Below are 14,079 nucleotides of genomic sequence, written 5' to 3' on the forward strand. Positions count from 1 at the left end.
TTTTTTTTTTTTTGTATTTTTAGTAGAGATAGGGTTTCACCATGTAAGTCGGGCTGGTCTCAAACTCCTGACCTCAGGTGATCCACCTATCTTGGTCTCCCAAAGTGCTGGAATTAAAGGTATGAGCTACCACTCCTGGCCTTTATCTGTTTTAATTGTGATGTTAGGGTATTGATTTGAGATCTTCTCAGCTTTCCAATGTGGGCATTTAATGCTTAAATTTCCCTCTTAACACTGCTTTAACCACATCCTAGAGATTCTGGTATATTATCTTTTTGTTCTCATTGATTTCAAATAATATCTTGATTTTTGTCTTAATCTCATTATTTACCCAGGAGTCATTCAGCAGCATGTTGTTAAATTTCCACGTAATTGTGTGGTTTTGAGTAAGAGTCCTAATCCTGAGTTCTAATTTGATTGCACTGTGGTGTGAGAGACTGTGGTGATTTCAGTTCTTTTGCATTTGCCCAGGAGTGTTTTACTTCTAATTATGTGGTCAGTTTTAGAATAAGTGCATGTGGCACTGAGAATAATGTATATTCTGTTGATTTGGGGTGGAGAGTTCTGTAGATCTCTATTAGGTCCGCTTGATCCAGAGCTGTATTCAAGTCCTGAATATCCTGGTTAATTTTATGTCTTGTTGATCAGTCTAATATTGATATTGGGGTATTAAATTCTCCTACTATTATTGTGTGAAAGTCTAAGTCTCTTTGTAGGTCTTTAAGAACTCCTGCTTTTTTTTTCCCTCTTTTTCCATTTGCTTGCTAAATTTTTCACCATCTCTTTATTTTGAGCCTATGTGTATCTTTGCACATGTGTGTCTCCTGAATACATCACACCTATGAGTCTTGACTGTCTATCCAATTTGCCAGTCTGTGTCTTTAATTGGGGCATTTAGCCCATTTACATTTCAGATTAATATCGTATGTGTAAATTTTATCCTGTCATCATGATGCTATCTGTTTATTTTGCATACTAGTTGGTGCAGTTTCTTCATAGTGTCATTGGTCATTATATTTTGGTGTTTTTTGCAGTGGTTGGTACCAGTTTCTTCTTTCCATGTTAGTGCTTCCTTCAGGAGCTCTTGCAAGGCAGGCCTTGTGGTGATGAAATCCCTTAGCATTTGCTTGTCTGGAAAGGATTTTATTTCTCCTTCACTTGTGAATCTTAGTTTGGCTGGATATGAAATTCTGGGTTGAAAATTTTTTTCTTTAAGAATGTTGACTATTAGCCCCCTCTCTCTTCTGGCTTACAAGGTTTCTACTGAAAGGTCCACTGTTAGTCTGATGTGCTTCCCTTTATAGGTGACCTGGCTTTTCTCTCTGGCTGCCCTTAACAGCTTTTCCTTCATTTCAACCTTGGAGAATCTGATGATTATGTGTGTTGGGGTTGATCCTCTCATTTAGTATCTCAGTAGTGTTCTCTGTACTTCCTGAATTTGAATGTTGGCTTCCCTTGCTAGGTTGGGGAAGTTCTCCTGGATAATATCCTGAAGTGTGTTTTCCAGCTTGGTTCCATTTTCCCCATCTCCTTCAAGTACTCCAATCAGTCATAAGTTCAGTATTTTTACATAGTCCCATATTTCTTGGAGGTTTTGTTCATTCCTTTTTATTCTGTTTTCTCTAATCTTATCTTCATGACTTATTTAAGCAAGGTGGTCTTCAAATTCTGATATTCTTTCTTCCACTTAGTCTGATATTCCACTCTGATATCCTTTCTTCTACAAATATCAGCTATGGATACTTGGGTATGATTCACAAAATTCTTGTGCTGTGTTTTAGCACATCTGATCTCTATCAGATCATTTATGTTCCTCTCTAAACTGGTTATTCTAGTTAGCAGCTTCTCTAACGTTTTATCAAGGTTCTTAACTTTTTTGCATTGGGTTAGCACATGCTATGCTTCTTAAGCTCAGTGGATTTGTTATTACTCACCTTCTAAAGCCTACTTCCGTCAATTTGTCCATCTCATCCTGTGACCAGTTCTGCACCCTTGCTGTAGAGGCATTGCTACCATTTGGAAAAGAAGAGGAATTCTGGCCTTTTGGTTTTTCAGTGTATTTTCATTGATTCTTTCTCATCCTCATGAGTTTATTTAGTTTCGATGTTTGAGGCTAATGACCCTTGGATGAGGTTTGTGTTGGGACTTCTTTTTTGATGATGCTATTGCTGTTGCTTTCTGTTTGTTTGTTTTTCTTTCAATGATCAGGTCCCTCTTCTGGAGGCCTGCTAAGGTGTACTGGAAGTTCATTTCAAACCCTATTCATCTGGTTCACTCCTGCACCTGCAGTTGTCACTTGAGGAGGTTGGAGAACAGCAAAGATGGGTGCCTGCTTCTTCTTCTGGGATCTCTAACCTCAAGGGGCACCTACCTGATGCCAATAGGAATGTTCCTGTATAAGGTGCCTGATGGTGTTGGAGGGTCTCACCCAGTTAGGTGGCACAGGGAGCAGGACCCATTTAATGAAGCATTTTGACTGTCTCTTCTTGAAAGGAGTATGATTGGCTAGGGGGAAACCCACTTGTCTGGGCTGCCCAGATTCCTCGGAACTAGCAGGAGGAAAGACTAACTCTGCTGGTCTGCAGAGACTGTGGCCACCCTACCCCTTAGGGGATCAGGCCCAGGGAGATCAGACTTCTGTCCCTGAGCCCCTGGCTAGAGTTGTTGGAATACCTGCAGGGAGGCCCCAACCAGTGCAGAGGGATGTGTCAGGGTCAGGCTTGAAGAGGCACTCTGGCCACAGTCTGCCACAGCCAGTATGTTGGGCTGTAGGGGGTACCTCTTGGGACCAAGCCATCTAGCCTCCCTGGCTCCAGCAGGGGAAAAGTGCATCCTGGAGCTATAGATGGCTGCTGCCTTATATCCACCCCTTAATGTGTTAAGCAGATATCAGTCACAGTGTTGGCTGACGACCCTCCTGCAAGGACCTCAGGGGCCTTAGACAACAGGCAGCCACAGCTTTGGTGCTGGTTGCCCCTTCCCGGGGTCTTGCCATGCTTAAGCAGATTCTAGTTGAGAATCTGCATGGCTATGTCGTTGGGATCCTAGGCCCCAGTGCATGGGTTCATGAGTGGTATCTTCCAATCTGTGGGTTGCACAGTTCCATGGAAAAAGCATGGTTTTCTAGCCTGGATATCACACTTATTCCCCGCCTCCCTTGACTGGGGTGTGGGGGCTCCCCTGCCCCATGTGGCTTTTAGGTGGGCCACCATACCACACTGCTCTTCCTTCCTCTTTGTGCTCTGTGGGTCATGTCAGCTGCCTAGTCAGTTCTTTTTTATGTATTTAAATTTTGGGGAGACAGAGTTGTACTCTTGTTGCCCAAGCTGGAGTGCAATGACACAATCTTGGCTCACTGCAACTTCTGCCTCCCAAATGATTCTCCTGCCTCAGCCTCCTGAGTAGCTGGGATTACCGGCATCTGCCACTACAACAAGCTAATTTTTGTATTTTTAGTAGAGACAGGGCTACACCATGTTGGCCAGGCTGGTCTCAAACTCCTGACCTTAGGTGATCCATCCCCCTCGGCCTCCCAAATTGCTGGAATTACAGGTGTGAGTCACTTCACCCGGCCTAGTCAGTTCTGATGAAGAGCCTGGATACCTCAGTTGCTGGTGCAGGATTTGAAGGCGGTTATGATTTTTTTGATGAGAGTCTCCAATCACCTCTGCTTCTGGTCAGTCATTTTAGTCCCACCCCCTCAAGATAACAACCAATTTGCTCCATCTTTCTATTTCAGTGCCCAGTATAGTACCTAGTTAACAAATTTATTTAACACCTATTTATTGAGGAAAATAGGTGAGAATTTAAATTAGTAATGGCTGTATATAAACTCATTAAAGTTATATAACAACCATTGAGAAGAGAGTGTTTTTATGTATTTGTACTTAATATTTAAGCCATTTAGAATAAGAAACAATACATATTTTTCTAAATGCTTTTACAATGAAGATATATAATCAGAATCATATTAAATTTAGACTAAAAATATAATTAGCCAAGTTATGAAAGTAGCTTCACTAATCATTATGCTAAGTAAACTTTTTAGTACAAGTGCTTAATTCATGACAGTAAATTTGTCCTGCACTTTTTTCTTCTATCCCTCTGTGATCACTGGTGCTTCTACTAGGTAGTATTTGCCTTCAGTTCAAATCATTCAACTACTATTTCACTTCTGGCTCTTGAAGAGTTCTCTTACAGTTGATGTAGGCATATAAAGATCGTTTGGCCCAATAAACTGAAAATTGAGGTGGGAAATATGGCAAAAAGCAATGAGATTAACAGAGTTACCTAATCATACCAGCAAACAAAAACTACAAATAGACAATTAAAATTTCGAGTACTTAAATAGGTTTATGTCTGACACTTCTGTAACAATGACAGATTAGCAAGAAAAAGGCATACCATACAATAAAAATAAATAAATAAATAGAAAAAAAAAAGAAAGAAAAAGGCATACCAAATTTATCTCATCAAAATTTTATGTGACCTGGAAGCTTTCTAAAATGAAGACCCAGTGAATACTGTTTTTATGCTTAGGTTTGATGACAAATAGACAATTGCACAGATGTCTGATTGGACCAAAAAAAGGGGCAATTACCTAATAGTAATGAACTGGGGAGGAGGTACCAAGCAAGGCCTGTTTGTTCAGATTCTTCTGGGCTTTTCTATGTAATATTCCTTCCTTCCTGGTTTAAAGCATGGCACTTGTCACAGTGTTTAAAAGAGAGGAGGCAGAAGTTCAGAGCAATCTTTCTACTTCTGCAAGTTTCTCAGTTTCCTTCAGCTTAAAATACTTAGTGTGCCAATGTGCCATATTTTGGGGTAGCATTTTTTGCTACTCCAAAATCCAAACCTTCAAAGAGAAGGCTTAACTAAACCAGAGTGTTACTTCACTGCAGTTCTCCCCTGCCCTGCCATACAAAAATAAATAAGATATTCCTGATCCTTTGAGAACTCACAGTCTAGTGGCAAACATAAGCATACATTTCAAGTATTACAAAAAATAGAAGTAGGAGAAGTACAATTGTTGATTCAAATTGGAAAAGCAGAGAGACAAGGGCAGACTATTATAGACCATTACAGTAGAGAGGTGAGGCAAGGAGAAGAGGATGAACAAAGTTGGAAAGTTCAGAATAGATAAAGCTAGGGGAGAGCAAGGAGATAGGGAATATTCCTGTACCTATAGCAGAAGGTTTATGAAGATGAGTTGAAGGTATGATTGCTTGAGAAACATCAACTTGATTAAAAACAGCCTCTATGTCTCCATAGACAGTTGTACAGTGAAGACCATTAGGATTCCTACCAGAAGGATATATTGCATTTCACATGTGTATTTTATCATAAAACTTTCTTTTTAAGAAATATTTCAGAAAATAATTCTTAGGACACACTTTAGACAAAGCTTTCTCAAACAAATGCAAAAAATATAAACTGTTTTGTGGTGAAATTTTTAAAAATTTAAACTAGATTTGGTAAAGTAGGAGCTCTGAAAATTAATGACTCAAAAAACTTTAACTGACAGTTAGTAAATTTAAATTTTATTAATTGCTAAAGAACATTTTTAAGAACATAAAACCCTGACCCATACAAATATAAAATGAGCACATGCCAAAGATATCATTTAACTCATTAAAGAATAAATCAGTTATGAGAATTCAAAGAGCATTTATCTATATCTATATCCATTCTTTATCTATGTCTATATTTATTTCTATTCCTATATCTATATTGGCAATCAAAAATGCTAACTAAAATAAATTCACAGGTGCAAAACTAGTCACTATCCACTGGGCAATAATCAAATGTAACTTAGCTAGAAAAATTATTGTATTTCTATAAACAAGAATCATTTGCATTGGTCACAGTTAGACTTGTAAAATTGTTCAAGGAGATTGAAAGGCACAGATAATTCTGAGGGGTGTACTACGCAGGACCCCTAGTAATTTATTTTTTATGCTTTCAATGTCTTTCACAGATTTTTCTTCAGATATTAGATTGAAGCTGATCAGCCACAGTTTTATCCTAGTGGTATTTCAGATGGCCAAACTATGTATATACATATTTAAGGCTTGTATGGAAACACTTAGAGATCCTCAGAACTGCTTATTTAAATTTTTAAATACCAACATTTTTATAAGCCTGTGCCAGAAAGTAATTTTAAATAAGGAAAAGCATTTGCCTTTTCCTACTTATAAGCAATTTAAGTTATTTACTGATGTGTTTTACATAATATTTTATTAAGTATGAAAAATATTGTATACTTCCCCCTCCAAATTTAAAATCATTTTCTTTAGTGTACATTTTGTGTGTGGTCTGTGTGTGTGATCTTTGGAAATATTTTCTTATTTTAGTAGTTATTTTCTATAACTTATTTTCAAGTATTTTGGAAAAGAAATGAAAGCTAGTATGATATACTGAAACACAAATCTAGCCCAAATCACTCTAATTTAATCAGCTTAGTTTTTCACAGTAAATTGAATGTCTGTCCATAATTTTTAAAGAATACAGACTCAAACAAGCATCCTAATGTATGTTAACTAAATTGTCTTCTCCCATAAGCTACTGAAAAGTATTAACCTTTAGAACACATAAGAATACAGCAATGTTTTGGTTATATGAGTAGTATGTCCCAACAGACATCTTTGAATTTTGCTCTAAAAATTTTCAAATAAAGATTAGGTAGCAATATACTGAATGGAACTGTGATCAAAAAGTGAATCTAACTAGAGACTTCTGAAATTTTTCAACTCTGGTACTTTTTCTGCTGATGATTCTTTTTCTTTTGACTTAAAAGCATTCTGATAAATTTCAATAACTAGTGAAGTCATTATTGAAAATGTAGCTCCCTAATCCTGCTATGTGGAATGAGAAAGAATAAAAGAAAAAAGGGGAACCATAAAGCTCTAATTTAGAAAGTTGATAAAATACTCACAGGAGTATTTAAGCATTAATTAAAGATAGACTTTGAAATGAAAGAATCTATGTATCAAATAAAAGCTATTCATGGATTCTCTAAGATATTCTTGTCTATACTCTGAGAAAGTGATGATACTGTTCAAGGCAGGACAGCAAGGTGTCTTGAAGTAGGGTATCACTGAGCATGGAAGAGCTAGAAAATAAAGTGGTTATTCAATTACATCATCTTCAACTTGTCCTTATATGGTAATCAATGGACCTCCCATACTACTTTCTTAATTTACTATGGTCTTTACATCATTTTGACTTATGGAAGCTTTTTTTCTCCATCGAATTTTTGCCATAATAATTGTTAACTTCCAAATTCATAAGAACAACTCTCCCAATTGCCTAATATCAGCACTTTTGGACACCAACAATCTTTATCCTATCTAACGTTAATAAACTAATTTCCATAGACACAAATAAAAACCCTCTTATCACTTGGAATTGCCCCATTTCTTAAATATTCAACTCCTATATATTTATTTATAACCAAAATCTATCTCTTCAACTCCTTTCTTTACTTCCACCACACATATTCTCCAAATATATGGTGACACCCATCCTTCAAATTACCTCCTTTATACACGTATTTTCATTTCAGGTGTAGGCTCCAGGGTTCTTTGATTGAATTGTTATTTTGTCCATTTTGTCCAATGTCTCTAAAGTTCTTTCATTTCATTGCCTCAATTATGCTAAAATGTTCCTTACAACCCTCACCTTGGAATAATCCAACTATATATCTGCATTTCCTGTATTCAGATAAAATACAGATTTATGACAATATTAATTTTATGGTCTCCAACTTTAGCTGCTTCCACAGTTGCTTGCTCTTTCTCCTATTACTTAGAAGAGCCATTTAAAACCTTCACCAACAATATAAATTTCTATTCAAACACCACTTATGGCCTCTCCTTCTCAACAAGATACTTTATCTATTCCCCAAAGAAATTTTAGGTCTTCAAGCTTTAATTCATTCAACTTCCTATATCCGTATTTATAAAATTCTATATATTTTATATTTACTGCAACTTCCTTTTCTGCTGTCTCATGATTAGGTTTCCATTTTTCTGGTAAAAGCTAATAATCTCTCTACTTACAATTCTTCTAATCTTTACAATCAAGTAATGTAAGGCTGCTGTGTTAGTCAGAATTATGACTCCCAAGAAGGTAGATAACATGTCCTCCTATGATTCCCAGGACTATGAATATGATGAGATAGCACACCTGTGAATGTATTGGTAAAGGGACTTTACATGTAATGTAATTAAGGATATTGCTTAATTAACCTTAATATAAGGAGATTATTCTGGATTATCCAGATGGTCCCAGCGTATTACATGAGCCTTTCAAATACAGAGACAAGAGAGAACATCAGATTCAAAGTATGAGAAGGATTTTACATGATATTGCTGACTTAAAAATAGAGGGAAGCACAGGGAAAGAATGAGAACCAAATTAAGTCTGACGACAACCACTGATCCTGAATGAGGACCCTACGACCTGAATGAGTACCACTGCTCTGGCTGACAGCTCTATTTCAGCCTTGTGAGACCTAAGCAGAAAACCCAGCTATCCACAATGTGCCTGGACTCTTAACCTAAGAAAACTAAGAAATTTTATAAGGTGGTTGTTGTAAGCCAATACATTTATGGGTAAACTGTTAAGCAGGATGGAAAATAGAGATTCCAACTTTGTTCTGTTTTCCCAAGATTATGCTGATTGTTCTATGACTTTTGCATTTTCATATAAATTTTGATAAATACAAAACATTTAAATTTAATACATTTAAAATAAAACTGAATTAAATGTAATATATACTTCAAACAAATGTAAATGTTAATTTCTCATTTCTGTTGAAGAGGCTGTTGGCAAATTAATTGTAATTTTATTAATCTATAGATCCATTTGGGAAAAACTGACATCATAATAATATTATCTTCCAATCTTTGAGATGATATAACTCTCCATTAATTTAGATCTTTTTAAATTTCTTTCAGCAATATTTTATAATTTTTAGGTACAGGCCTTGCCTATCTTTTATTACATTTATGTCTAAATATTTTATGCTTTTCTGATCACAATGTAAGTGGAATTGCTTTCTTGATTTTATTTACCAACAGTTTGACACTGGTATACATGGATACAATAATATAATTGATTATTTCATGTTTCACATTCTTTAATTCTTTTAAATAGTTCTTTCACTTACATTTTGTTCACAGTTTACAATGTTTATCTGTAGGAGGACTATTTTAGTATATTTCTTGACTTAATTAGTACCCTTTATTATATATGCAAGGTCCCTTTGCTATGATTTCCATTCTGCTATGTGTCCAGACATGACTGTTCTCCTGAGTTCTAGGCTTATAGTGCTAGTAGCTAACTTTTAGCTGCTACTAAAATGATTATTAAATGCTAGGCACTCCTTTAAGGATTTCAAATATGTTAGTTCATTTACTTCCTACTAAACCCTATGAGTAGAAATGTCCTCTTGATAGAGATGAAAAAAAATGATACAGAGAGAACTCAAGTCACCTATCTAAAATCACACCATCAATACATTTCAGAGCCAAGCAGAATGGCTTTACTACCTGTACTCTTAACTATAACCTATCACTTATCAATAGTCAACACTGTGGGCATCACCACATGAATAACTAGGCTCTTAAAGCTCACCATTTCCAATCAGAACTATAATCTTTCTTCCCATCTTGTTGCTCTACCTACATTTCTTTATGATGTATGCCACTGTTATCCATCCAGTAAAGTGACTTATTTAATGTTAGTCATTCGCCTAAGAACTTTTAATGTATCAACTCACTTAGTCCTTTACTAACCCGATAGATTAGATTATCTCCTTAACAATGAAGAAAATGAGTCAGAAAGGCATGTCCAAAATCACACCGTCAGTAAGCTACAGGCTTTTTAGACTTAAGCCTCTCTTTCTCTCCTCAAGTTCAGATTTCTGAGTATACCTACACATAAATAAAGTGTTTTATGATCTGGCCTAAATTTGTTTCTCTAGCCTACCTGCTCCCCTGTTCTCCCTCCCAGACTGTATGACCCAGATAATTAGATAGATGTCAGTTCTTGGAGCATGCCAAGCTGTGCTACCCTCTCTACCTTTGTTCGGCTATGTTCTTCCTATAAAAATAGCTTGAACAAAATTTTCTTCCGCTTTCTGGCTGGAAAATACACATCTTTCAAGACTCAGTTCAAAGGTTATTTTAACTCTAAACGTTTCTTGTCCCCCCCACCTTGCTCTCTAGTTTATCAAGTTTTTACTCAATTTTTGCCCATTTTGACTTGTTATATAATATTTTCACTATGAACCATAACATCTCATTTATACATTCACATACATTTATTTTTCTTAACTTTTTATAAGCTTCAGGTAGTTATATCATGCCATATTCATGTTTCCAGCATCTAGGGTTAGTGTGATGCCTTAAAATACATAATTGTTGAATAAGTAAGGATTGATGAATAAATTTTCCTAAGACCTGTGACATTTCCCTGGTTTGGCAGAGTATTAGTCTACTAGGCTGCCGTAACAAAATATCACAGACTGGGTAGCTTAAACAGAAATTTATTTCTCACGGTTCTGGAGACTGGAAATCCAAGAACAGAATGTCAGCAGTTGTGGTTTCTGCTGAGCCTTCTTTCCTTGGCTTGCAGATGGCCAACTTCTCCCTGTGTCCTTCCATAGGCTTTCTTCTGTACACTCACATCTTTGGTGTTGCTTCCTCTTCTTATATGTATACCAATAATATTGAATTAAGACCTACCCATATAATGTCATTTAGCCTTACTTCTTAAAGACCTTATTTCTAAATAGTCACATTCAAAGACACTGGGAGTTAGGCCTTTGACATATGAATTTGGTGGAATACATTCAGTCCATAACAGAGTGGAAGAAGTAGCTAGCTTGGATTTAGTGAGTCTAGATGTATTTGAAGTGATGACATAGGGTGGTTTAGATGCCTCTTTGGAAATCTAAATTTTAAATTATAGCTTATATATATATCACATAAATATTATATCATTTAATGATATAACAGTTGTATAAATGGAGTTCTTTCTTTCTCACTTGTATATGCCTATTTCAAAGACATCTAATCATCAATAACAGTCTAATAGATTGCTGTGGTTTTAATAATTTAAAAGTATGTCATTCTATTACCTTCTTTGCTCCTCTTAGGTCTCAAGAAATATATAAAAGACACTGTGAAGAAAAATTTGTTATGGATATGATTGCCTTTAAAAATGCCTGTGAAAGACTTCAAGATGCCAAAACAAAAGTAGCATTTGTGAAAACAAATTTAGACTTCAAATTTCCCAATGGACTAACAAAATGAACCAATGCCAGATCACATCCTATGATCATCTTAAATTATAGTCATTATTTTTAGTTGAATTAATTTGAAATAATACTCTAAAACAAGAAATATATCACAGGATGGATTTATATATAAATATTCTAAAAAATATAAAATGAGTTAAAATGTTTCTCTTACTGGTCATAATTTAACTTAAATAAAGTTGACTTAGCACCTCTGAAAACTTTCTTATATATCCAGATGTCCAAGGAACAATTAAAACTTTTATTTATTGCAGACAGTGTTGTAGTGACATTACTGAGATTCTGTTTGATATCCACTCTGAGTATAGTAATTCATAAGCTAATTTAGATTTCTCTTGAAACCTTAGAATAGTAATTTCCACTCTAACTGCTGACTTTTATTAAGATACTGTGTACTTAAATTACCTTTATTACCTGTTTTTATATTTAATTATATTTCCTGCTTATTTTGTTAAAACAATTTCATTTTTAAGTAATGTTTCACTATTTTATCAGTGATTTGTGCTGTTATAAAATTCAGAAAATATGAACTATGAAAAGTAAATTAAACATTCTTCTCACCTTCCTTGAAAATTGTAAGATTTTTGTATGTTTACTTTTGCTGTGTTTGCCCTGTTTGGTATGTATATGAAGACAGGGAAAAGAGAGAGAGAGAGAAGCAAGAGAGAACCCATATAATTATATGTTGGAATCATAACATATATAGAAATGGTATATATTAACCATAAGTCTATTTAATATGTACCAGTGGTAAAAATTTTGAAAAATAAACTGTTAAAAAATAAAAATCCTTTGTAAAATTTATATCAATTTTCAATAGTGATTTAATATATCTAGAAATATAGATTTAATATATCTATGTTTAATATAGGTGTCTCACTATAATTATGACTTTGTTCCCTAAATACAATGTAGCTAATGGTATTCATAATTTCTCTTTAATTACTCATTGGTTACATATGTAAGTTTTTTAAAACATTGTTGCTTTACAGATTTTCTAATTTTATGTCTTTGGTTAATTTCCAAAAATCATGTATTTTACAACAGTTGTGCTTCTATGCTGGACTGCTAACAGATAATGGTAGAATTTTCCTAATTTTCTGTAAAATAATAGCTGTCTTTTTAAATCCATGGCACAAGGTCTCGCTTTCTTCATAATTAGAAGATAATTAATAAGCAAGTCATGTTGGTATTTCTATTTATTCTGCAACAAGAACAAAGGGACACACTGTGGGGTTGTAGAAGGCATGACAGCCCTACGTTTCACAGCAAGGTAGCTATTGTGTTACCCCCATTTTCTGTTCTGTGTTTGGAAATAATACATATATTTTAGAGATTTACTTTACAAAAAGCATTTAGTAAAGGTAAGTGTGTAGCAGTGGAGGCAGAAGTCTTCTTTGTATAGGATTGTCAACTATTTATGTAAACTTTGAGAGGCATTATCAAGGAATAGTACGCTTGTTTGTGTGATATGTTTGGATATAAGTCATTCCTTCAGTCCAAACATTAATTGAATGTTTGTCATCTTTATGCCCTCATTTTATCCTGTAAAGGTTTTATAGCTTTTATCACACAATAAGTAATCAATAATTTACTTGACTATTTTATACCCACCTGTGAGCTTCTTTAAGAAAAATAATATTTTACGCATCTCTATCTATTACTTTTTACTAAGGCAGGTATGCTATGCACAGTTTTTTTGTTCTGTTTATAGCTTGTTTTTCCTATTTATGTACTATCCTAATCAATCTTGTGACATTTACTGCCACTTACTATTTCTGTTTTGAAGAATTCAAAATCTGTATCTCTAGATTATGCTCTAGATTTATATATTGCCTCTGTTTTCAAAATACATGTTACACACCTCTACTTTGAAGGCCTAAAATATTTTATATCATACATTAAAATAGAGTTTATTTTTGTTTTCTTACTATTCTCCACCCCTACCATATCCAGTTTCTCTTTCTGTATTCCCCAGATTCATAGTCATCTACATGGCTTCCCATATTGAAAATTTAGAAGACATCTTTGACTCTGTTCTCTTACCATGCCACGTATTATTCAATATTATGCCCTATACATTTCATCTACAGAAGGTTTCTATGGCAGAAAATAGCTGGCTTTTCACCAAATTCATTTTCTCATTTTTTCAGGGCACAACTAGTCTGTATTTCCTAGCCTCCTTTTCTGTCACATGAGGCACACAACTGACTTCTCACCAATGGAATCTAGGTAAAAGTGATGGGCAGTCCTTCCAAGCATTGTCCTTCCATATAAAATTTCTCATGATCTTTCCTCTAATTTGGCCACCTTGGAAAACATGTTAAAGACAACTGAGCCACTAGATGGAAAGAACCTGGCCTCCTAGTTCAGGTTCTTTGGAGCACAATGGAGAACACCTGTTTCGTACTTTACATCATCCAAAAGAAAATTCGGTTATATTAAGGGCTTTGCAAACACATCAATTACATTAGGCCAGCATCTATAAGTGATTTAATCAGTAGAGAACTTGGTACCAAAATAGGGTGCTACTGTCACAAAAACCCAAAATATCTAGTATTGACTTTCTGAGGTAGTAAGGAAACCAATATTGAGGGCAGAAATATGGAGACCCAGGTCTACTGATAGTGTAGTCCATGTAAAGTTTTAAATGTTATTGGTCTGGGTGTTGGTCTCTTATACTGCTTTTAACTTCATTATTCAGATGGCTTATAACTAAAAAAAAAAAAAGTTTTGTTTTTTTTTTTTTTTTT

General features: G+C 34.9%; 1 protein-coding gene across 1 annotated transcript in view; it reads left to right on the plus strand.

The window, feature by feature from the left end:
- LRRIQ3 (leucine rich repeats and IQ motif containing 3) overlaps positions 1-11,889 on the plus strand; it is a 145,359-nt gene extending 133,470 nt beyond the window's left edge. The window contains exon 8 of the mRNA XM_017531782.2: positions 11,165-11,889. Coding sequence (XP_017387271.1) covers positions 11,165-11,321 — 157 coding nt within the window. The 3' untranslated portion in view covers positions 11,322-11,889. The remainder of the gene's footprint in view (positions 1-11,164) is intronic.
- Positions 11,890-14,079: the final 2,190 nt, after the last annotated feature.

The sequence above is a fragment of the Cebus imitator genome, unplaced genomic scaffold, assembly GCF_001604975.1.
Source record: "Cebus imitator isolate Cc_AM_T3 unplaced genomic scaffold, Cebus_imitator-1.0 Scaffold3, whole genome shotgun sequence".
Taxonomy (NCBI): domain Eukaryota; kingdom Metazoa; phylum Chordata; class Mammalia; order Primates; family Cebidae; genus Cebus; species Cebus imitator.